Below are 26,040 nucleotides of genomic sequence, written 5' to 3' on the forward strand. Positions count from 1 at the left end.
TGGAATTAATTCCATCTGAGTCTTGCTTACGTAAATAATTAAGTATTCCAACGGTTGAGGTAGGTTTTGATGGAGCATTTGATAATTAATCTGGCAGTCACCTGTCCCATTTCGGTTTGTCCTCTTCATATCATAATAAGGCTTACTCCCTTTCATTATATCTATAAAACCTATTCCCTTCCTATCTATCCCTCGTGTACCCAAAATTCTGCCCCCTAACACTGTTTTCAACATTACCTTTCCGCTCAGTACTCGCTTAAACCATCTTTCGTAATCGTAATATTTCTCTCAAAAATCTTTATCTCCGAGCCCACCTTTTCCAGTTAGTCGTTTCTCTTCCTTTCCGTCTATTTCACCTTTTCCATTATTCTCCACACCCACATTTCGAACTCTTCTTGTCTCTTCTCGTCCTTCTTTAACCTCCTCGTTTCCTTACCGTTTAGCGCTAAATTCCAAATAAGGATTGTAACTAGTCTTTTCTTCGAATTCTATAATTATAACCCTTTCATCAGCTCCTTTCTATTCACACACACAAATATTCATGGAAAATAATCTTGACCGCGGTGTTGTTGTAAGGGCATAAAACTCTCGCTTTATTTCACTGTGAACCTATTGCAGCCAGAATTCATCGTAGGACGTCTATCGAAAGCCAACCTTAGGCGTCGGTAGTAATAAAACCCGTGATATTCTGATACTTTTCGCAGTGCCTTGAATTGTGTCTGTCAATTAATTGGGGTGTGTTCTTGCATTTGTCTATTTACCGCGACAAACTGTCGATTCATGGAACAGTTTTCCCAAAAATATTTCTTTCCTGATCCTTTCTTATGCTTAGGGGGATTCTACCGAGAAAAAACGAATGCTATGAATTATGTCTTAGTGGCATAGATGAATGAATGAAAAAGGACTTTGATATCATGTTCTCGTAATCGTAACGTTCAGCGAATACAACTCTTTTTTGACATCTAAAATCGCCGACTTGAAAATTTGCTTGTGTTTTCTGTTCTCTACTCTTTACAAATTATTAATCTGCCTCATGAGATTTAAATGATGAACCAAAGGTTACTGTGTGTTCTGACTTGTCGTGTATTCACGATAATTTTAATCTTGTAATGAGTTATATCATTTACTCTCATAAGCCCCTTCCTTTGGAGTGGGTTACTTATTTGATTCGTAATTTGATAGTTAAAATTAATTTCCTTTTTTTGCTTTGGTATTACTTCGAACAGTGCTCTCGTTAGGGCTTAAAGTAATGAGTCAGACGGAACCGTGTTAATGCTTAATGGAAGATTGCTTTTAGTATAAATGGCATTGCGTGCGTAATGCGTATCACTGTCGCCTTAATGCGAAAGGTGAGGTAAATGGATTTGCGCATTTCAGTGTTTCGTTTGTTTTTTGCCTTTTCCCACCCACATTTTCTCCCTCCAGCGAGCCTCGCTTCCCCTTTACTGGATTTTTAATCCCCTCTGGCACCCCTTTTCCTCTGACTCACCCCCTCCACCCCGACCTCTCATTGTATTTTTAATCTCTCTTTATGGACCTCCGAGGCCTTTCTCCTCCCATCGTCCCAAAGTGCCCTTATTTCCTCTCCACATGCACGCGGCTGCTCCTGCCCCCGTCCGCCTGGCGCTTGTCCGACGCTCGCAGTAAGCGAAAGAGAGATGGTGTCAAGTATTCTCAGATGGCTAGACTATGCCTTTCATCTTTATACCTATATATTTTACAAGGGGGAAACCGCGCATCTTGCTCCGCCTTTGTCAATGCCGTATTTTTTTTATGGAATTCGGAATGGCAAACTCATATCTTGCCGACCTCGGTGGCGGCGGGGTAGAGTCCTCGCTTGCCAAACCGAAGGTCGCGGGTTCGATTCCCGCCTGGGTAAGTTATCCTTAACCAGGGCATGGGCGTGTGTGAATTTCCTTTATTGTTAATTCCCCATTGTAAAGGCTGTAAATCTGCTGTTTATGGGTTAATGGTAAAAAATAAATAAATAGCTGCAGTGGTTCCTTTGAATGGGCCTTTGTTTGGCTGTAATTAATTAATTTGCATGCGGTGCTTTGAACAAGCCGTATATAATTCCAAAGCAGCGCGACAGATAGTTCGATTGCCCCAGTGGTTAACATCGTCGACGCCCACCCGATGGGCCAGGGTTTAGGACTTCGTCACGGCTTTATATTTTGTGGTCTTCATTTTGATCATACGGCGACAAGTATGTCATTCACAATTATTTCAATTTTAATTGCTGAAAGCATGGGCATGAGAGAAATTTTTTATCATGGTAATGGAGTATAGGTATTCAAGCGGTGTCATTTCAAACGCGGGATATGACGACAGCCACGTATTGATAGCGTTGCTTGTGTAATAAGTATCACTGTCCCCTTAATACGAAAGATAAGTTAAATGGATTTGCGCCTTTCATTGTTTCGTTTATTTTTATGTCTTTCACTATGCCTCTCTAAACTCAAAAATGCAATTGGAGTGGTGAATGTATTAGGTCATTCTATCAGAAAAATGTGTATTCTGGTACACGACGAATGAAATGTATGAAGTTCTCACAGAATGATAGTCAGGTGAGAATTTTGGGAATCATTGTTTAGTGAATGATAAGTTGAAATAAAGCAAAGCGATTGCACTATTATCGAAACGTTGCCTTCGGAACTTCTCACTCGACTGTTATTCCGGTAAGACTATCTCGGGAATTCTCGGTTAGAATATAAATTCCTTTAAAGGAGATATGAGGAATGGATTGATTCAGCATTTAATATTCCTCTAACTACATAGAACAAGAGCAAACAGCATTATTATAAAATGGTTCAATCTTCGCTGGCTTAGCTTAGCAAAATATCGCCATGTAAATGGGAGTAATGACGGCCTCGACACTTACGGTGTTATTCTTAACGGTGCAACTCTGACCCGATCTCCGAGCCCCCACCCATCTGTCTGGGTCCAAGTTTGGGAGTTGCACCCTTGAAAATGACACAGTATATTTTTGAAAACGGTTTGGCTATGTTAACGCTCTGTGACTTTTTTTCTTATTGCTCCGATTAATAAACATACAAAATGCTCCGTATGAATCGCTGTTGCTTTGAGAGTGATGGAACAATCTTATTATAATCCATCCTCTCCCTCCTCTACCTAGTTGTAAGCACCGTTAAAATCCATGTCATTATGTGTAACTGATGTTTGACGTTATGCCGTCGCACCAGTTGTTTCCAGAAGAAGAGGTTTACGTTTAGAAGCTGTTCCCTTGCATTGCTAGCCGTAATCACGTACTCCCAACTTATGAACGGAATTCTTTCCGAAAACTTGGTCGTACGTCGTTAATGGATTATACATGGAGGTATTAAATGACATAAAATATTAAATTATACCGGCCAAACTCTGGCAGAAAATGTTGATTCACCGACTGACGTAAATTCGCACTGTGAAATACCTACATTTTTAAATGTACGATCCTCATTTCAAGTCATTAAAACTAATAAATTGGAGCAAATTTCACACAAAATCTACAAAAACACAAAATGAACACAATATGGCATTAACATTATAGAATTAGCGAATTCACTGACGTTGAAAAGAACAAACCTTCCGACGTGGAAAAAGAAATAGTGGGGATTTAAAAAAATTAATTTTTTGAAAATAATTCTCGGAGGTCGTTTTTGTCGCTCGGTCGTAAGTGTATTAAGTTAGCCTGTTTTGCGCAGCATCTCGCCTTCAATTTTGGAATAAAATAAATTCATATTCCGCTAAGCACTGTAATAAAACTTCCGCGGAGGAAATGAAAGGAACAGCCCACACCGCTAAAGCCGCTGCATCGCGCATTAAATATTTATGGACCATATCCTGTTTTTTTTTTTTTACTTTCCCCGTAGAACATAGAGGGCGCACGCCCCTTCGAGGGGCCCGCATTCCCCTTGCGTCGATTCTGGTCTTGAGTCAAGGCATCGCGGGGGTGGCGCACCACGTGGGGTAAGACAAGGCCCTTCCGCGACCCCCGCTTTCCCTATTCATGAAGGCCATTTGCATTTTAGGGTTTAATGCCGCTCTCCTTGACCCTCACGGCATATTTTTAGTACTTTCTCGCTCTTCACCCGTGCATCCATGCAATGTTCCCGAAAAACACACTACGTTTATTACTCTCAAGGGGACTGCGTAGAGGAGGCCCAACTCCATCCCATAGAAGGCTGATTTCTGTTGCCACAACGGTGGCATTTTAACCGGTTTTCAAAAATGTCCGCGGCGCGGTGATGAGTGCAATGCGATCCACTTTTTTCCTATATTTTACAAGACATGTTTGCTATTGTGAGGAATAGCATTGGAAAGTTATGAATTTCATGGGTCACATCTCCATTTATATAAGTTCTGATTAAAACCCTTAATTATACCTTATTTCCCCGTGAAACTCGGATTACTTTGTCCGTCAGCGACGCGAGTGGCGACTTTTGTAAACCCATTTTATTGCGCGGTGGATGACAATTCATTTAGAGGCAGACTTGAGGATCCTCTTTTGTAACATTCGTGATTACATTATTCAAGTAATTTATTGGTTAAGGTAGGTTAACATGGTGTGTTTTGCAAACTAGCTGTGCCAGGCCAGATTGGGACTCTCTATTCTACTCCATGATTTCAGGAAGAGATAGTTGGTAGGGTTTCCCACTTCCATTCCAACTTTTTTTTTTATGTGACACGGTCATATGGACTACCTTTCTTCTCATATCCTTCTACCTTCATATCATAGCCTTCGACCGATCTGACGTAGGTGCCCCTACCAGGTGTAATTGAGTATTATTCCCTCGTTGGCAATTCTTGGGGTCATAGGAACATTTAAGGCTTTCCACCGCGACAAGATTATAGCCCAATTGCAACTGTTAAGGAATAAGTGTCAACAATAACGATTTAAGGCTTATACGCCTTCTACCAGGATTGAAACAGCAAAAATCCGAGATCACGTGGTGGTTTCAAAAACCAGTATAGTTTAATAGAATTCTTCTAAGAAAGGCCCTTTCAAAAATTGATTTAAAATTAGTCTCCCTGTCGGAAGTAGCTTGAAGTAGCTCGGTGGAGAATTCGATGCTTTGCAGCCTCTTTATTCTAGCCTTCGCATTTTCATGTTTTATTTAGAGGTTAAAATGATGTAATAAGATTGAATAAAATATTAGCTGTATATTTTCATGGGCGAGGGATGGAATTTGAGGATAAAGTTTTCCTAGTGTCTTTTAATTGTATTCAAACCGTAGTCCACATCACATTTTTATGGAATATTGTCAATTTTTCAAAATATTAAAGTATAAATCCTTCCCTCTGACCCTAGTAGAAGGAGAATCCTCTCCCGCGGTTCCTCGGACAAATTAGTTAGAGGCTTGAAGCAAAATAATTCGATTAAATATTTTCCTAAGGGAATATTAAAAGTATTTGAAGTACAAAATGGCTTTAAATTATTACTTAGTATTTTTGGGACTACCGTTATTGAAACTGATCGAATTGCTTTGGTCCATCCTCTAATCAGCTCTATGACTTTCCTGTTGTAAAATGTGTCCGCAAACTCAATCTCCTACTCGAAAGAAGAACTCTCCTGCTTGAAGAGAGGGGATTATCCCGAAATGCTTCATAAGAGCTCCATGTAAATCTACCGTAATCGGTAGAATACTGTAATATATATATTTAATTCTCTCTTTATCTAATTTGGGAGCTAGAATATACTTCTTCTCCGATGAATTTTTATTTTATTACATTTATTCTCACTTTTTGTCATAGGTCTTTCTTTCTCTACGCTGTTTTTACTCCAGTAATTTCTGTTCCGGCCTTTATTCACTCTCTCTCTCTCGTGTCTGTATTTCTTGTAAACATTGCTTCGATCACTGGAAATTAGGTGAGACCTTATTCAAGATACTAATGTTCCTGGTATTATGTGAATTTTTATAACGCGTTTAAAATTATCCCCATGGATCTTCAGTAAGCTTAGCAAAAAGTTAATCTGTACTTAATTGAGCTCAGTTTTTATGCATCAAATTATATCATCCTCCCTTTGCTTCCCATACTGTATTGAGTGTTGCGTTATTTTTACTTATTTTTTCTGTGCTGAAATAATATTTGCCAGATGAAAGCTCTGGTATAGCTCCATTTCATATTTTTCTCGTTTTGGTGTTATATTTTTATCTAAACCTGGTTTTTAGATGTTCATTTATTTAGCATAATATGTTTCAAGAGAATGGATTAAATGTACTTAATCAGTGTACGGAATTTAATATAATTACCATATTGATCAAGAGAGCAATCATCAAAGAAACTCCTGTGATCAACTAGCTGCGATAATTCGTAGAAAATTCTAGATAATAACCTAAGCGAACCGCGAGAATACTTAAATTAATGGTAGTAGCCTCAAAAGCTTGAAAAAAAAATACTTATCCTGCAATCACGCTAGTCGTCAGCTTTCAGACGATACAACGGCTAAATTCCACTCCTGCCCTCTTCATTATCAAGGACGTATTACTCTCCCATTATTATCCTCTCTCCGGTTTATCCCTCATCATTCTCCTCTCCTGCTGCTTGGCTTTCATTCTCTCTTTCTCCACACATTTTCCTCTCATTTTCTTTCTGCTTCTCCTCTTTTTTTTACATCGCTCTCTACCGACTTGCCTGCCCCTCCCACCCCCAGTGCCCGGAGCCTCATGGCAGGGAATATTTGTCCTTTCGATGCCCTTGGATCACTTTGTCTGCCCATGCATTCCATCTGTTTCCATTATTCAGCTATTTTGGAGAAAAATCCGTAATATTTGCATTCGAGAGGGATGAGCGCGGACCGGGAGAATATATATCTACCATGCGGAGACAGTTCCCTTTCCTTTGCTATGCCCGTGGGCATTTGATCTCCATTATTTTTGTCTTGCTTCATCCGAGCTCACGGAATTTTTTTTGCCGGAAGACTCAGCAATGGTTTAAAGTGATGCGCCGTTTCACATTTTTTCATACATTTTTTCCCCGTGATTCTTGAATTTTTCCCTTTCTGGTTTTGGAAATACCTTCAGTTCAGGCAGAGTTCTCATTGCGAGCACTTACATGGAGAGGAATACCGAGGGATATCACTTTTGTGTGGGCTTTTGCTCTTTTGCTTGCGTCATGTTCTTACCTTTTATTTCTCTAGTTTGAATCTTCCTTTCTCTTTCTCGCACACTAGCATACGGCCGTTTGAAATAAAAGCCTATTTCCTATAGTGTGAAGAAACTTTTAATTCAATCTCACTAAACACACATTTCCCAGTATAACCAGGGGTGTCATGGAGCCGGAACGAGCCAGAACGCCGTTCTGGTACTGGTGAAAAAAAGACATAATACTCAAATAACACTTTTATAAATTTTGGTGCCCAAAATTTTTAATATGATATAGCTAAATTCGTAACCAAAAGAAAAAGTATTATATATTTATTTTCATATTTGTAAAAAAATTAAATAATAACTGGTAATAAAACACATACCCACAAACACACTTCTAAAAAAAGTTTAGGAAAGTGCACAAATTGAGCGAAAATTGTGCGCAAGTGCTGAAATAGTGCTTTTAGCACAATTTGTGCATTGTGGGTGACTCCCGGAAAGTTATCACCGTGGCTAGTCCCGGTATTCTTAAAAATAAGGAAAGTGCGTTCAGGCTTTGCTAATTTTGCCATGACGTCACTGGCTATAACGTATCTTTTACCGCAACTCTTCTAATAATTTTCAGCAGCGTCATGAGAGAAGTGAATTCTCCTACATATTTCGATGGTTTGCGTTCCTTTTTGTTTTGCGTAATAAAAATAACATTTGTAAAAAGAGCATATTGTCGTAAGAACAGGTGAGTTTTAAATACTCTTGCAGTGGTAACTTCAGTATTAGCATGACGCTCTCATAGAAGTATTGAATAAATGAACTTTCAATTTCATTGAAGTCATCTAGGATCGAATGGATTGAGAGGCTTTTGATAATCAAACTGTTAGACAAGCAGAAAACTCCTTTACTCTTGACGTTAAATTATTTGAAAATGGGATGCTTCTCACATAAGCACTTTATCCCGCTTTTAACTTATGACTGCCAATACGAAAATTGGAATTTGTAAATTGTGACGTCATTTATTGTCATATTTATGAAAGCTCTTAAATCTGTCGCCCTAAGATCTTGTATTCCTGTCAATTAGGGCAGGGAATCACATGTCTACCATCACAATCACAAGGGCTACCATGCTTAGAAAGAAAAAAAATTTCCATTCCTTTCGGAAAATTGCTAATCATAACATGAGTTTTTACCTGCGATTTATCGAAAAAAAAAACACCAACCACTTATCTCATTCATGCTAAAAACTGCTCATAAATCTGGTCGCCCTTCATTGCTGAGTCTAGGTTAATTTAGGGTGAAATTTATTTCCCTCCCATTCGTTTTCAATCATGTGTGCTATGCTTAAACCAGTGTCTGCACGTTTTTGCATTATTTCCCTTGCATTACGAACATACTGTGCCACGTTTTATTTGCTAGCCTTGTACTGTGCAAATTGAGATCTCTCTCAATTTAAGTGGGCTTATTCCACCAGTTTGCAGGCCCCAATCGTACCCATCCATCAACTTTTCCTCTTTGAAGCCGCATTGCGGAGCCACTTTAGTGAACCCTCTTATGCATTAGTCACTCGTTCATCGCAGCATAAGTTAATGGAGGAGCAATATTGACGCTTTGAATCCACGCGTTAGCTCATCTGCTCTCGAAATTAGGAGGCAGCAATTTTTACTATGTCGTAAATGATGCATAAATTTGTTGTGACATTAATATTATTATTACAGTATTCTACCGATTAAGGTAGGTTTCCATGGAGTACTAAAGCGTTTTCCTAACGTTCTACCCTCTAATACCATTTTCAACATCCCCTCCCCGCTAAGTATTCGCTCCATCCATACATTCTGTCTCCTCCGTACCTCATCCAAAAGGTGCCTCTCCTCGCCAACCATATCCAGCACTTCGTCGATATCAATATACCTTGTAGAATTTCAGATTTTCCCGGCGTAGGGATTGAAGGAAAGTTTTTCGGGTTGTCCACCGGGTGTTGTTTTAGATATTTGATCCCAACGTTTCAACGGCTGAGTCTACCATCATCTTCAGGTGTAGTATCTTTGCGCTCCTTGCACATTAAACGTTGCGGGAAAAAACCGCACGGGTTTAAATCGTGGCCAGTTGATTTTTTTTCTGCACGATTTTAACCGTGCGAAAAGATTATTATCAACAGTTCCCACGTGACTGAAATCGTCTAGTGTGAAATTGTGCATTTATTTACGTGGATCACTAAGCAGAAAGGCGATGCGGTAGCCTTGTGGCCCTAGTGGCACTGGACGGCAACAATGCGGCTAAAAATCGTGCCCGTGTTTTAACCGAGCAATGTGTAAAGTCTCGTAAACATCCTTCAGTGGAGTAATAGAAAAAGGCTCGTGTGGTTTTTTTTCCCGCGCGGGCGAAAACGTGTTATGTTGCACGGAGCGTTGTGGTATTTTGTTAATTTTTATATTTATTTATTCATATCCATGGTCGCCCTGATTGTTGTTTACGTAGGTAGCGATTAAATATGACACACCAGGCACTGCATGATTGGAAGCTTTTGTCTCCATTTATGATCTTCTCCTCCGGGTTAATTTCAATCGCCTCCTTTAGAATTCGATCCCAATAATCATTTGCCGCGCGAAAGCCGAGAAATTTTCCTTCATCAATATGCCTTGCCTTTAAACACGAAGACACTTACAAAATAGTTTGATTCTTGCGTATTTGCATGCTCTGATAAGTTACTCTAAATCCCTCCATTTTGTCCCTTATAACCGCTTTTACGTTTGAATAGTATTCTTTTTGGAAAGCAGTAATGCCTCGGGAAATTTTCACGGGAAGTAACTGAATAGGGTGGTTTCCTTCTTCAAAGAAAACAAAAGGCATCTTTTGCGATTAGTTGCCCACCATTAGTGTATTCACAATATTGAAATTATTTGGTTTTAGAAATCCCAGTTTAGACGAATGTAAATGGTTAATTTTAACCTCATTTGAAAAAGGCCAGATTGGTGCCCATGCGATGCCACACCACGTGACGTCACAGAGACCAAGATGCTTTACGAGTAAATAGGAGTTTTACATCATCTGAGATTACCAATGCATGTATGCGGCACAGAGCCCAGGGAAACATCTCCTAATAATCACCTATTAAAATTGCTGAGTTTCCTTCGTTTGATATGATATTAATAATCCTTATTTAAGCAAAGCGCTACCTGCTAGCAGGGTACTCTACGCTACCGCCATGCTCGGCAGCAAGCCGCCTGCATTGTAGCGGCGTTCATAGCCTCGCACCCAGGTGGCATCACACAGCAGTGGCAAGACATCACACGGGGTTTTCCCAGCATTCATACTTAGTCGTCACGTTTTCGCGCGCTTGAAATTTTTCACTTTTCATTTAATCGCGGAAAATAGATATCGTCATTTAATAATCTAAAAGCGTGCAATACGTAGTCAAGGAGTAATAATATTTCGATTTAGACGATAAAAAAGTTAATAGGAAACCACCCTATTTTGATGAATCACGATTATACTTATCCACCTATGCCCCTCCTATCCCCATCCTTGAACTTTAACTCAACACTCAACCCTCTACCTCGATTTTAGCGTATCCTATGTGATTAGCATGGAGCTTCATGAAAGCTGTATGCCGCCTCTATCTATAATTTGAGACAGCCAATAAATCATTTATGGTTCTTTATACTCGCTCGTTTACTAATTTTTCAAGTTCGTTTTGCACATGGTTGTCATGGAAAAAGAAACATCCTTGCAAATTTATCCGTGGCAGCGGAGATAATAATTGAGTTTCTCTCTATTAAATAGACACGAGGAGTCAATTTTCCAATCTAACGATCATCCTGGGAGTCATTCTGTGCCATGTATTTCTCTTCTCTTTCGTGCGCATTAAAAAAACTCGAATTTCGGTTCATATTTTATTGTCCCCTTGCGTCCATTCGCATCCCCACTCACCACTCAATGGCTTTCAACGCCTCATTTTTCTCCAAACCCTTTGGCTGATGATTTCTCTGATGATAGGTCCAATGAATGTTGTCTATATAACATTATCCGTCGAAAAGCGCTAATTTAAAGTTATGTACCGTAATATGCATGGTCATAATTTAAGAATAGTGCGGTTTCAGTAATTCATATGAAGATAGCAGTGGTGGGGTGGAAGAGATTTTTCAGAGGTTGCCCGGTCCCTGCTTGAGGAGGACAGCGGATGAGGGTTCAGGGAAGCCCTTCGAGGATACAACACACCGGGGCCGGGAACCAAGCCCGTGGCTTATACGCCCGATCACCCGGGGAGGGGCTGGAGAGGAAGGAAAAAAGGAAAGAGGCGCCGCCGCGATAGGAGCCCGTCGACGCCTCTGGGATAGGATAGGAGCGGAAGGAACGGGACGTGGAAAACATCTCAACGCTATAGAAGCGAAGAGGGCCCTACTATAACCGAAACCCGGCAAGCCATTAATATTCTAACGATCTTGGAAGATCATTCTATGAGGAAGAATAATCCAACGATCAAATCGTTAGATATTAGCATGAGGAGGACACTTTAAGTGCAGCACTCCGTCTGTCGTATGGGACGTTAAGCCGTTGCCCCTTGACGCCTTTCGTTGGGAGTAGGCTGATGTCTTCGCTGGGTTTCTCTCTTGTCGAGCGACTAAAGGCGCACGTATTGGAATTTATTAATTATGTAAAAAAACACTGTTTTAGACAACCAATTTGAAAAATAAGCTGTGAGTAATTCTTTTTTCGTTTAAAATATGCTCAAAACCGCACTATTTGATGACCACGTAATTGATTTGATTTATTTCTTTTACCTTGCTCATATTAGGCCACAATCCGGCCCCCCCTCTTCTGAACCAGGGATCTCTTTACAAGGTTATAAATACGGAAATGAAGGAATACAGTCTTCACGTAATGTGATATACGCTTAATTATGTTTGCAACAACCCTTCACAAAGGAAAATATGTGTACTCTTCGCAGAGTCCACTCAACCGGTTTAATTTTTACCTGCTCATTATCCAGATTTCATTAAGTTGTACCTCGCTTTGGTCAGATGTAACGTATGCTAAACAGTCTCACTTATAATGTAGTTTTAATCAGAGAGATTTGGATGAGATGAAGAATATGGATGGAGGATGTACTCAGGGAAAAAGACATGCTTTAAATCGTGATTGAGGCTACGATGCTGAGTTGAATGGTAAGGGGGATGAAGGTAATATTTTAAACACATATAATTGCAATTTTGTAAGCATAATGTTGAATTTCAGATCGAATATAAAATATTTATGATCATACTTGGTAGCATTCCACATCTTTTGTTGTGTTTAGAGACCAATTTGAAAAATATAAAACATAACCTTTAAGTAATTCTTTACATAATTAACAAATTTCAATATGTGCACCCTTAGTCGCTCGACAGGAGAGAAACCGGTTTTAACTTTTAAGGCTTAGGGAAATTAACGTAATAGAAATGGAAATCGATCTGGTTAAAATGTAAAGGTGAAGAATATACCTAAAATTTCATTTATTTGACGACGCATTATTTCTCCCTTTATCGGCCGAAACAGAGTAATGGCCTATATTCAATGTGAAATTGGGGACAGGTGGAGCATATGAGTCAAATAGGTGCGTCCTGTGTCGTATCAATCTACCTTAGGTGATAGACTGCTCATATTAATAGTCAACTAACGAATTGAATTATTTATTTTTTGCTGTTAAATAAATTACTCATTTGAATAATTTATTTTCCTCGATTTCAGTTTTTTTTACGGCGTTGCCCTAGAAATTCCATTTACTCAACTTTATTGTGTTCGTGGAAACGGAAAATTTGAGGGACCCTTTATCAAGCAAACGCTGGGAGTCAATTTTACAACTGAGCGAACATCCTGGGAATAAAACTGTGGCTTGCATCCCTCGTTATCGTGCGCATTAAATGGGATAGAAAATTTAAAAAAATGCTTTTCGATTTGGAATTTATCATCCCGTTGAGTCCATTCTCCCCCTTCCCCATTGACTTTCAGCGCCGCATCCTTCCCCTCTAGACTACTCGTAAAAATAGTTAGGTAACGATTGTTATTATTTATTATTATGCAGTTAAATAAATTATTCATTATCTCTTGCGTATAGGAGATATCTCTTCCTAGTCACAGATGGATCACAAATACATGATATTCGATGTGAGGGGGTGAGAATCCTAGGGATACAGGTGATTTTATTTTCTAAACAGAGTTTGTGACAATAATAAGGCAAAGGAAACGATATAGGTCACCAAAATATTTAGTTGTGTATTTGATTTTCCACTCGATGCCAGCACAAAACTGAGACTCACTCGTATCCCTTGGAGTGCAAGTTTTAGAATATTTCCTCCATCGATTTCTGCACCTTACTCTCTTCAGAAAGAAAATCACTTGCTTCTCATCCCATCATAAGTTGTTGTAATTTTTTGTACTCGTAGTTAGTTAGATTTGGTACCCATTCCAAAGAGCAATAAAAAAATTAAGTTAGTGTAATTACCTTAATTGCAAAGGTAAAAGGTTGGACCAGATCGTATCTGACGATGCTACCGTGAAATCCTCAAGCTTAACGATTTTAGTAGATAACTGTGCAGTAGGCGAATAAAAATCAGAGCTTTGACAGTTAATATATTTTTTAATCTCTCAGTGTTTTAGTTGGAAGGTCCCCTCTACGAAAACCTAAGAGTGCAAGCAATTCGTGTGCCGGGTTGAAGCATGAGAGGGTAGGCCGTCGCTTATTTTTTCAAAATGATCCGATTTAAAAATTCGTGGTCCTCAAATTGTGCGAAATGGTGAGAAAAAAATTATAAAAAAGTTTCAAGTTCGTGCGACGTCGGATAGCCGTGCCTGCGGACGCGCTTATCGGGCATATACGCAGTTATTTTGAATGTTGAAATTTTCGACCCAGATAAATCGTTTTTATCGGTAAACATGGAATTTTAGAGTCCTTGTTGTTTAGTTGGATAAAAATTTCAACCGTTTAGCCGTACCTCGATTTCTTCATGCCGAAACGCTGCCTCAAAGTTGCCATCCGCACGCCTCAGTTGGATTTCACTGTCTTTCCGCTACTTTAACAATATTTTCACTACTTCAAAAGCTAATTTCACATTCACCTATGAGCTATTGCAACTACACGCCTGTAGCCACAGTCAAAAATAGGGTGCGTGCCAACATGTGGAGACGAGTAGGGATGGGGTGGAACACCGCAAAAGCTTTCCCAATGACAAAATGTCAACTTTGATTGTTAGACACGAAAAGTAACCAGATCTCATACTGTTGTTTCAACTTATTCGTGAAAATCCTAGTTTTCCTCTCTCTTTAAGCTCTCATTCATGGAATAATGCCGTGGAATTTTTCTACAGCATCATTCCTCTTCAACCACTTCATTCTTCTCCAGACACATCTATCGAAACCCCTCCAATTTTCTCTCGTCCTCCTTCCTAATTGTCCACGTTTCCGCACCGTAAAGGGATACTCTCCAGGTCAGACTCTTCACTAACCTTTTCTTTAATGATCCTCTCACTAGCTCGTTCCTGTTCATGTTCGCCTCTAGTGATAATGCAGTTCCCTTTCCGATATAATTTTAAAGTTGTATCCGTTTTCCTCTAACATGCTGCCTAAATAGTTAAATTAGTAGTCTACCAGCTCAAGTTTTTCCCCACCTACTTTTACCTTGTGACTAACATTCGTTACTCGCGATGCTTTACGAAACCGTATAACCTTGGTCTTCTTGTGATTAATATTAATGCCATACTACTCGCAGCGGTTGCCGAACGCCTGTAGTCGCGAACTGGCTAATCAACGCCTGATCATCCTCGAACCTCACTGGAATAATAACCCTTTATCGGGAGCGATAAAAAGAATTAAAATTTAAAAAAGTGAATTTCGATCTGGAATTTATCGCACCCTCGAGTCCAATTTGTATCCGCGCTCGCAATATTTCGGCTTTCAACGCCTCATCCGTCCCTAGCCCTGGTTGTTAAAGAAAGGTTATTCTTCCTCCATCAAACCATTTTAATCTTTCCCTCTCACCTTCCACGACGTTGCAATAAGGTCGTTTACTCAGACTAGAAATTGAAATTTAATTTAAAAAAAAACTTTGTAGAAGAGTGGGAAAGATGCAATACGACGAAAAAAGGTAAATCTCCCACTCTAAACCATTCTCTTATAAGTTTAAAATAAAATAAAAACACGCGAATGTCCGCCCATTTTTGAAGAGCTGGTGGAGTTATGACAATTCTCGTTAATTTATTCCTTCCGTCCTCCTGAAACTTATATCCATTTTTATTGTTCCTTCTCTCCAGCCTCTGTTCACATTCGAGGACGGTGACCTGGTCCAGATATGCATACAAAAGTTATGCATTTTTCTCGCCGTAAAGGTTTAGTTGCAGCAAGTATTTCAACAACCATGTAGGCTCTGATTAGAAACTCCAATTTGAAAAGAAATTCTCCACTTTCCGTATTCATAATTTGTTTCCGACCATGTTGTCTACACAATGAGTAATTATAAAGGTCTATAACCTCGGTATCAACCTAAATTATGGCTGATTGTGTGGAAATCATGATCCGAATTATAAAAATTGTGGAATACACGAAATAATCTATGAAAAAGCAAGTATATTCCTCAAAGTACAAGCTTGAATAGAACTAAAGCTCTAGTTTAAAGAACTTGTTATGCTAGGAATACCTTAATAATACCATTAATGCTATTCTCTAAAGTTAGTTGCTACTTATAAAATCAGAAGAACTGGGCGTGATGTGGAATTTTTCCATATTAAATGAAACAATTGCAATTTTCCACAAGCATACCGTAGCCTATACAATTATTATTACATTATTCTACCGATTGAGGTAGGTTTCCTGGAGTACTAAAGAAGTGATCTGGGAGCCTCCCTTTCCTTCCAGCGCTGCCTTCTTCAATTCACTGTAAGGCCTACTCCCTTTCAATCTATCTAAAAATCCTATTCTTTTTCTTCCCCTCCCTCGTTTCCCTAACATTCTAACCTCTAATACCGTTCTCAACATCCCCTCCCGCTAAGTATTCGCTCCATCCATACCTTCTGTCTCCTCCGTATCTCATCTAAAAGCTGCCTCTCCTCGCCAACCATATCGAGCACTTCGTCGTTCCTTTTCCTCTCCGTCCACTTCACCTTATCCATTCTTCTCCATACCCACATCTCGAATGCCTCCAATCTTCTCTCGTCGTCTTTCCTCAATGTCCACGTTTCCGCACCGTAGAGCGCTACACTCCAGATCAAACTCTTCACTAACCTTTTCTTTTAACTCTTGCATAGCGATCATCTCAGAAGCTCCTTCCTGTTCATGAACGCCTCCTTTGCTAATGCAATTCTCTTCCTAATGTCCTTACTACTGTATCCGTTTTCCTTAACGTACTGCCTAAATAGTTGAATTGCTCAACCTGCTCAAGTTTTTCACCACCCACTTTTATCTTGAGTCTCACATTCCTCGCTCGTGATGCTTTACAAAACCGCATTACCTTAGTTTTCTTGTGATTAATCCTCATCCCATACACCTCGCAACGCTCGCATAACGCATCCACTAGAGCCTGCAGCCCCCTCGCTGACTGGCTACTCAACGCCTGATCATCCGCGAATCTCACTGATTTGAACATCATTCCTCCCACTTTTATTCCAGCTTCTAACTCATCCCACGCTTCCCTTACCATCTCTTCAGCGTACACGTTAAAGAGTAAAGTTTTTCACCTCCCACTTTTATTTTAAGTCTAACATTCCTCGCTCGTGATGCTTTACAAAACCGCATAACCAATAATATAGTGTATAATAAACGTGAGAAATTGCATGTGTTTCTTTCAGTAGATGGTACTTGGTCCACGTCGTCTCTGTTGCTAGTGATTTCCCATCGGGGAGGCTGTGGCGAATTAATTCCGAGCGAACGGAATCGAGGGTGGGGCGTGGCAGCGTGGAAAGGGTCATTCATTTGGTCGCCCCCTAGGATCGAGTGACATTTGTATTTGTCTTCGCCGTGGCAGCCGGAATAAGTAAGCGGACGCATAACGACCGACGACTGGCGCAGGTGACAATGGAGCGATGCGACGCATGGTGACGCCTCGTAAATCAAAAATCCTCGTTTGCTTGTTTTTTTTTGGTGCCGTTTCCGTTTGTCTCTCGCACACGCTGCGTGTATTCGTCTGCGCAGTGTGGCATGATATGGACGCCTTAGTCTCGATGGCGTAAATGCTTACATTTCGAAAGAATAGAAACTTATCGGATGCATTCCTTCCCTTTTTTAAAGGTAAGACTTAACGTTTTGATGATGAGAGACCTAACTTGGTGAAACTCCAAATTGTACGAAATGAAAATGACAAATTGGATGACGTTCCATTGATTTGATACAATTGACTGAGGTAATAGTTGCTCTGCCATTCTTATCATGAATACACGGTTATTGATACCGTAGTGGAGATAAAATTAATAGAACGAGTAAGTAATGAGGAAATGCTGAGAATAGTGTGAGAATATATAAGCCTTCCAAAACCCTGGAGGAGGAAAAGGGACTATTTAGTTGGCCCCATTATTTGGCATGATGGCCTGATGAAAACAGCCGTAGAAGGATAGGTTGTTGGGAAGAAGGGCATGGGACGGCCCCGAATGAGTTGTATATGACAGGTTATGAAGGATGTTAAAGAGAATAAATGCTTCGCTATGAAAATTTTAGCCGATACGGGAGGGGTATGGAGTGCTGCGTAAAAAAAAAACTTAAAAAATGATGATGATGATTATAAAATATTGATATGAAATATATTTTCCTTAAATGTTTGACCGAAGTTTCAGCATCTCCTCTCTCTTCCTCTACTTCTTGTTTTCAAATCATTCGGATGACGTGAGGTGCTGTAACCTCGGTAATTGGTTCAAATAATACTTTGAATTCAGAGTGTGGAGACAATGAAAATATTGCTTGGAGGCAATATACCAGCGATTTTTATTTCGAAATTGACTGTTGTATCTAAGGTAATCTTGTTGTTAAATTGATGTTGAAATTAATAAGTGTAATATCTCGAATAAGGTGTTATCCTAGAAATCGTGGTGACCCGGTGGCTATACCGAGAACTCTTCACGAAGTCTATTCGCCGGGAAAGCATTAAATCTTTCTTCTTCATTCTAGAAGTTCGTCTTTTCAAACTATTTTCATGAAACGTCATTCTGATTTCTTTGGGCATAAGTAGGTATTAAATTCCTTGACTCTCATTTCATAGATTCTATTTTATTAGCCTTTTATCGGTTTTACGAGGTTTTTGAGGTGGGCATTGCCTTAAGTGTAATGACATCACATCGAAGGACTCATCTCGGAAAGTACCTTTTTACGCTTCGAGTTCCGAAACTCCACATATCTTATGTGATGGCTCTATTGTTTCACCTGACTTAATGTATTTTCGTCACTTTCTCTTTGACCATTTTGCCACGATCCCTTAAAATGGATATAAAAATTTGTTTTTGTAGCCTTTCAAGAGAATCATGTTCCATAGCAGGTGTTGGATTAAGGTGACATCAAAGAGGGCTTTCAACCTTTGTATTTGAAAAAGTGTACCCTCGCCTTAACTGTCGTAAAAATTTTGGTGTGCCGCTAAGTTCTTTCGTATTATGTCGCATGAGTGCGCCCTGAGTTAGGGAGAAGCAGGATGGCTGTAACTTTTTGACGATCTCCTTTGTGGAATATTACTTTTTCCTTGGCATAAAGAATTTCATTTCTGACGACAGAAAGTACCCTTAGAGATGTTTTTACATGCATGGTTATTTGAGGTGGTTTAGAAATACGGTTGACCGTTGATGAAAGTAAGATGTCTCCGTAGCCAATTTCAAAGATATCACTGGATTCCTAGACCATTGTTGCATCGGCTGTATCATACCGAGGACGAATATTAAAGTCAGTTTTCTAGATAATAAATAATATGAAAATCCTTTTTCGTTGCTAATATTTGGCCTACTTAGAATTTAACTTATAATTAAGTATTACCATAAATAGATTACCAATTACCAATTTCAAAGATATTACTGGATTCCTAGACCATTGTTGCATCGGCTGTATCATTCCGAGGACGAATATTAAAGTCAGTTTTCTAGATAATAAATAATATGAAAATCCTTTTTCGTTGCTAATATTTGGCCTACTTAGAATTTAACTTATAATTAAGTATTACCATAAATATTTTTATAATAACCAATGTATTTTTATAAATGGTACTTTTAACGCATTTAACGGTAATATATAAAGGTTTTCAGATTTTCTTTTGGCTCACGCTGTATTATTTCTCTTTTCCAATTCAGCCTTAATCATATTTTGGTTGTGTGAAACGGTGAAATTTTAGTGTATTGCATGGAGTACGCTATAAACTTCCTCATTTTTCGATGGAATTTTTCAACATAGGTGGCGTTGTGTCACGCGAGGAATTTCTATCTCTTATGGCTCTTGATTCTTTGATCTGCTATCGAATCATAGATCCTTGTCATAATACTAGGTTGGGACAAGTCAGGAAAGTCAGGAAAGTCAGGAAATAGTCAGGAAAAAAAGTTTTGGTCAGGAAAATCAGGAAATCGTCAGGATGAGCGCCCGAAGAGTCAGGATGGATCGGATTGTGTGCCTTTTGCTGTGCCGCCGGCCACCGCACGCCGCACTGGCGGCAAGCGACAGCCGCAAGATGAGCCGAGAACGCCCGCGCCGCGCTGTCTCACCGCCTCCCTTCCCCTCGTGCTAACCCGTGCCGAACTGGGCTGCCGCCTTCACCGCCGAAGCAAGGAGTGCTGGCGTCGCTCTGCCTGCCGCTGCATGGCAAGGTTCTCGCATGTGTTCTAGCAATTCACCGCTTTACACGACGCAATTTTGATTGCGCCTTCGCACGTACGTCAGACTGCGCAATTCCGTGTACCGTGTAAAACGGCCTTTAGACACTCTTAACCCTCTCATGCATGCATGCATGCATGAAATCCTTTGGAGTAATCAAAAAATAAAATAAACATGTGACGAGTGCAAAAAGTGAAAAGGGTTGAAATTTTACATCGCTTGCTGCAGCGGTTCCAATTAGGCAAACGTTTAGCAAATAATTTAGACTATTGAAAAGGAACCAACTTCAATATTGAGCTCAGAGAGAATTCAGAAGAGTCAAAGCATTTTTAGAAAATTTCTAGAAAACATTCAGCAATGTGAGTCACTTAAAAATAACGATCATTGATTATAAAATAAATTTTGAAATTACCGATTGCTAATTCAGATGCACTATAATTGAATTCATATGCCTACTTTTAAAGCTCCTCTCGATCACCCGTCAGGTATGCTATCAGCTAAATAAAACTAAAACACATATATGCATATGCTTTTCACTAAGGATGACCATGTCATTGCAAAACGCTATTTTCTCACCATGCGTCTTGTCGTTCATTATCATGCTCTGGAAAAATTAGTTGATAATTGAGAATAGAGAAAAGTATAAAGTCTGAACGCAATGAAGATTACCAATAAATCTGGAGCAAAGTATCAATACCTGAATTAATGACTTTTGATCGGATAACCAGGCTAAAATCTCAAAAGTAAAAAGAATCCTTCACTTGGAAGAGGTTCTGATTCAATACAGTTGCAAGTACATATGACGTGAAAAGAAAAAAAATTGAAACGGTTTATCCTAATTTACCTTAGAAGTTTAGCAAGACTACCAATTTATAGCTTGTTCGAGTGAAGGAATAATTACCATAAAAAATATAGGTTTCTATCATGCGATTTACGATCTTTCCCGTGATGCCTGAGAAATATTTTTAATGCGCTAAAATATTTTTGAACTTCAATTATCACATGTTATGGGTTATTCTGCTCAGCCATTGCCTGGAAAATTGCTCTGTATTATTTAATGGCGTACAAAATAATAAAATTACAACTAGTTTTTAGTCTCACGTCTAGAAATGAGGTTGAATGATTTCTTACAATGGGGATACAGTGGAGGTCATGCCTTTCGGGTTGATGATGTAAAAACATAATTGTCTTTGCACGAATAAGTATGTTAGGTAATTTATCTCAAAAGTGGAAAAAAATCTAGCTTATCACATGTGATAGGAGCATCGCAAATCTTGTACATCACTTCTTTGGTATATATACATATTAATTTTGACCGATTCACTTTCAGCGATATTTTTTTAACGTGTGAGGGGTATTAAGAGGTTGTTGGTGCCGATTTGTATATCCATGAAATAAAAGGATTCCTAAATTCAAGTGCCCACGTGTAGTATGAGACGTTTCGTCCAGCTTTCTTCGTTTCTGACAGTTTGAGCACGTCGCCACTGTATAGCGGGAGGCCGGCATACACGGCAGTGTAACGCGCTCTTCTTCCACAAAAAGTCATTTTATCATTTGTGGACTACTGAGACCATTAACGGAGAAAGCGCAGGAAATATTGACTACATTGTGTTGAACGCATGGCGACGCAGCGTCTCAGGAACCTTAAATGAATTCTGTACTACCATACGACAATGCAATAGCAAAGTTGCATTGGGTCGTCTGTGACATAGTAGCGGCTTGGTAGGCTCATGCGCAGAAGCGAGTGAGGCAACCTTAGGCTCTAAACCTTGGCTCCACGGTCGCTCCTTTTCCGCGCCTTTCCCCCCACACCCCCCGCCATCCCACGCGCTCCCCGGGTCTACGCCCGCGGCGGGTCAACAATAACAGTGCGACGGTGACGAGTCCGGACGAGTCGGTGTGCCTGGAGAGCAGCGGAGGTTGCGTTTTCTTCATTGAAGGTAGGCTGTCACGAATATTAGCAAACTCACTGTCGTGTTATTTTATCCACTCCATTCGACTATTCATTGAAACTTAATGGTGCTGTAGTTCAAAATGAGATTGTATTATTTTCAGACCCGAATGCTGAGGCCCATTTCGTCTCTAGTCATGGTCGGGGGAAAGCAGACGTATTGGAACGAGGATTGGTCAAAGGAGCTTCATTTCAGCTGCTTCTCACCAAAGACTTCGACTGCATTAAAGCATGGATTGCCAGAAGGAAAACCAACATCTTTCTACTGCTCGGTGTGCTGCAAGACGAATCAACTCGGCAACATGGGTCGCGGTGCCCTGACTAAACACCTGTCATCAACCCACCACAATACTGCCGTCGAGAACAAGAAGAGCTGTTACGGGATCAAGATATTTTGTTTGCCTTCCGCTAAGAAGGTAAGTGATGGTGAGTTATTTGTAAAATCTTCGGGGTTTTCTGGTTCTCTACCCCAGCCTGATTTTTGTAGGTGACTACAGCAACTCCCTCTACCTCTACATCCGCGTCGGTGAACCCCACGGCGGCGGCACCTGGTTCCTCAGCATCGGGTGGGACTGCAGAAGACCCTCGGGACGATCCTGATGACCCCACACCAGCTTCACCTGCCTGCACATGTTCATGCCCATGTGCGCGATGTACCAACGAAGTTATCGCCGTCCCGAAGACTGCTGGTTTGCAAGGTCTTAACACCTGGTTAATGAAGCAAGATACTACCAAAGCTGAGATTTTGTGGTGTATCTATTGTGTAACGAGCCATACTTCTTTGTCTTCTGGGGGCAAGGCAGTGCAGTTATTTCCCACAATGTTCCCAGATAGTATGATTGCTGCAAAAATGGAATTGGGTCGGAACAAAATCGCCTATTCACTTGTACATGGTTTAGCCCCACATTTCCATGATGTTATCACATCTAAGTTAACCAAACTGGATTTTGTGGTAGTTTTATTTGACGAGAGTCTCAATAAGTGTAGCCAGAAGACTCAAATGGATCTTGCCATTAAATTTTGGTGTGATGATCAAAATGAAACGGTGACGAAATATTATGATTCAGTGTTCCTGGGTCGCTCAAGGGCGACTGATCTCATATCGGCATACTGCACAGCAATTCCTAGAAGTGTGCAGTCTCATGTGCTTATGGTTGGCATGGATGGCCCGAATGTTAATGTCAAGTTCCTGAAAGATCTCCAGATTTATATGAAAACAGAGTTTGGTGAGGATGAGCCACTGCTGCTGCTCATGGGGTCCTGTGGTTTGCACGTAGTTCATAATTCCTTCAAAGAGGGGGTTAGTAAGTGTGGCTGGAATATTGTCATGTTTCTCAGGGCCTTATACAATATATTTAAGAATGTGCCTGCCCGTCGCAGTAAGTATACAGAGTGGACAGGCTCTACTACTTTCCCAAATAAGTATTGTGCAGTGAGGTGGTTGAATAATGCACCTGGTGCCGATAATTGCATCAAAATATTGCCAAACGTAAAAACTTTTATTGAAAAAGTGAGAACTGGACCTGAAGAGGATAAAATAAAATCTGCCGGCTTCTTGTATGTTGCAAAAGCTGTTGAAGATAAGATGTTGGGGCCTAAGTTAGCCTTCTTCTCATATGTTGCAAGACTTGTTGAGCCATTCTTGACTACTTATCAAACCAATGACCCAATGGCGCCGTTCTTGCACACGGACCTGTCGAACTTAGTGTCGAACCTGCTTAGACATTTTGTCAAGAATGATTATGTAAATCGAAAGTCAGATGTATGTAAAGTTGACATTACCAATGAAGACAATCTGATTCCTGTGAAGAACTTCAATTTTAGTTTTTCTGTAAAGGACGCTCTCAAAAAAGTACAAGTATCTACTCCAGAAATGCTGAAGTTCAAGGAGGAGTGTGTGCTCCTGCTGAAGGCTATGGTTAGTAAAATTCTTGAAAAGGCTCCCTTGAATTACAAACTCTGCAGAGCCATAACTTTTTGTGACCCAGAACTGATTTCACATTCCAAAACTGCCGTTTCTACTCGACTGAACGGCTTCTTGGAACAACTGCACAGCCGCAATTGGCTTCCTGCAAGTGAGTGCGACACTATTTTGTCTGACTTTAAGGTGCTCTGTGACAAACAAGTATTTGCTAACGCCTGTCAAGAATATGATCGTCAGAGGCAGAGACTAGATCATTTCTGGAGAGGTATCTGGGATCGTTATAAGTGCTCAGATGGTTTAGTGAAAGTGATTAAAATGGCTCTGATCATAAGCCATGGCCAAGCTTTCATCGAGCGTGGCTTCTCCATCAATAAGGAGATAATAGTAGAGAACCAATTAGATATGTCTTTGGTGGCTCAGCGCCAAGTGTACGACTCAGTCAACGCTGCTGGTGGCGTAGAAAACATAAAAATATCTGCTGAAATGATCAACAGATTTCGGCACGCGCGCTCCGAGTATGAAGAAGCAAAGAAGCAGCGCCGATCTGAGGACGCTGAGGTCGAAAAAAAAAGGACCCATGAGAAGATGATTGGAACTGAAGTTAAGGAGCTTCAAGCCAAAAAGATGAAAGTGTTAGCATCAAGCCAGAAGGAGGCTGATGCCATTGATGAAGAAATAAAAAAGTTGACTGGTACTTTCTAACTTAACAATGGAGTTTCTAACTTAGACAATTTGTGAAGTGCACTTTAAATTAATAGTGATTTTTTTGTTCACCAAGTTTTTTTTACTGTTTTGACTAATGATTAAGTCACAGTGATTGCTAGTCCAAAGTGGCCATATTTTGTTTGGAAAGTCAATATGAAAGAACTATGATAATTTGTGAAGTGTACTTAAAATGAGGAAATAGTGATTTTTTTGTTCACCTTGTTTTTTTTACTGTTTTGACTAATGATTAAGTCACAGTGATTGCTAGTCCACAGTGGCCATTTTTTGTTTGGAAAGTCACTATGAAAGAACTATTATTATGTGTGAAGTGTACTTAAAATAAGTAAATTGTGATTGTTTTGTTCACCTTGTTTTTTACGGTTTTGACTAATGATTAAGTCACAATGATTGCTAGTCCACGGTGGCCATATTTTGTTTGGAAAGTCACTATGAAAGAACTATGATAATTTGTGAAGTGTACTTAAAATAAGGAAATAGTGATTTTTTTGTTCACCTTGTTTTTTTTTTACTGTTTTGACTAATGATTAAGTCACAGTGATTGCTAGTCCACAGTGGCCATTTTTTGTTTGGAAAGTCACTATGAAAGAACTATTATTATGTGTGAAGTGTACTTAAAATAAGTAAATTGTGATTGTTTTGTTCACCTTGTTTTTTTTACTGTTTTGACTAATGATTAAGTCACAATGATTGCTAGTCCACAGTGGCCATATTTTGTTTGGAAAGTACCAAAGTACCTAACGTGTAGTACTGTACAGTAGTAACATTTCTTGTAAGTTTTTCTGATATTACAATTAAAAAATACTGAAGTGTTGCATATTTTGAGCTATTTCCTTGTATATGACCTCTTATGACATCTTTCTTCATGCGTTAAAACTTATGGCGAACGCTAGAAAAAGTCAGGATATATCAAGATTTTGGTCAGGAAAAAGTCAGGAAAAGTCAGGATGGGAGGAAATTGAGATCTTGTCCCAACCTAGTAATAGGATATCATTGTGCAATCTGTGTGATATTTCGCCCCTCGTTTTCTTCTTATCTAATTATATTTTGTTGTATACATTATTGACTAGTTTATACAAGTACTATTAATATTCTTAATAGGTTTTCGGTCTTCATTTTTACTATTTTGCTCGTGCGTTTTAATTTTTTTTCTTAATACGGAACCGTAGATCAACTAAGAATATCCTTAAAAAAATTGTGGAGCAATTCCTCCACGCTGGATTGGTATTGGAAATGCCTTCAGCTCCATTGAACCCACTTTTCATCTATATCTTTTTATTAATTTATTTCATTTTTGCCACTTAACGTCTGCTTATTTTCATCCAGTCTCCTACAGTTTAAATCACTATTTGTTAAAATTTCCTTGCCTGCTGCCCTAAAGCTTTAATTTTTACCCTTCAATCCTTGGTGTTTGATGACCTGTAAATCTACAAATATGTCTCGTAACACTTTAGAAAAATGTAGCGCTTGATTGAGATATTGTTGATGTCTTCAAAAGGTATGTATAACATGGCAAAGCATATTAATAGCTAATCCAATATAATTAGTACTTAAAATAAATTTCATTT

General features: G+C 39.6%; 2 protein-coding genes across 5 annotated transcripts in view; both read left to right on the forward strand.

The window, feature by feature from the left end:
- Nucleotides 1-26,040, forward strand: part of LOC124160197 (bifunctional heparan sulfate N-deacetylase/N-sulfotransferase) — a 1,039,810-nt gene that overhangs the window by 563,464 nt on the left and 450,306 nt on the right. The window lies entirely within an intron of this gene.
- Nucleotides 19,548-24,497, forward strand: LOC124160198. 2 transcript variants are annotated; one of them, XM_046535977.1, is made up of 3 exons: nucleotides 19,548-21,814; nucleotides 21,930-22,241; nucleotides 22,313-24,497. In XM_046535977.1, the coding sequence occupies exons 2-3, from the start codon at nucleotides 21,936-21,938 to the stop codon at nucleotides 24,449-24,451; spliced, it is 2,445 nt and encodes an 814-aa protein (XP_046391933.1). In that variant the 5' UTR covers nucleotides 19,548-21,814; nucleotides 21,930-21,935; the 3' UTR covers nucleotides 24,452-24,497. The 2 variants fall into 2 exon arrangements, with proteins under 2 accessions (XP_046391933.1, XP_046391932.1); XM_046535976.1 differs by having other exon boundaries at nucleotides 19,548-22,241.

The sequence above is a fragment of the Ischnura elegans genome, chromosome 6 (assembly GCF_921293095.1).
Source record: "Ischnura elegans chromosome 6, ioIscEleg1.1, whole genome shotgun sequence".
Taxonomy (NCBI): Eukaryota; Metazoa; Arthropoda; class Insecta; order Odonata; family Coenagrionidae; genus Ischnura; species Ischnura elegans.

Coding starts and splice junctions, on each gene's coding strand:
- LOC124160198 (XM_046535976.1), top strand. CDS start 21,909: ATGAGATTGTATTATTTTCAGACCCGAATGCTGAGGCCCATTTCGTCT. Junction 22,242..22,312: donor GTTTGCCTTCCGCTAAGAAG/GTAAGTGATGGT, acceptor TGATTTTTGTAG/GTGACTACAGCAACTCCCTC.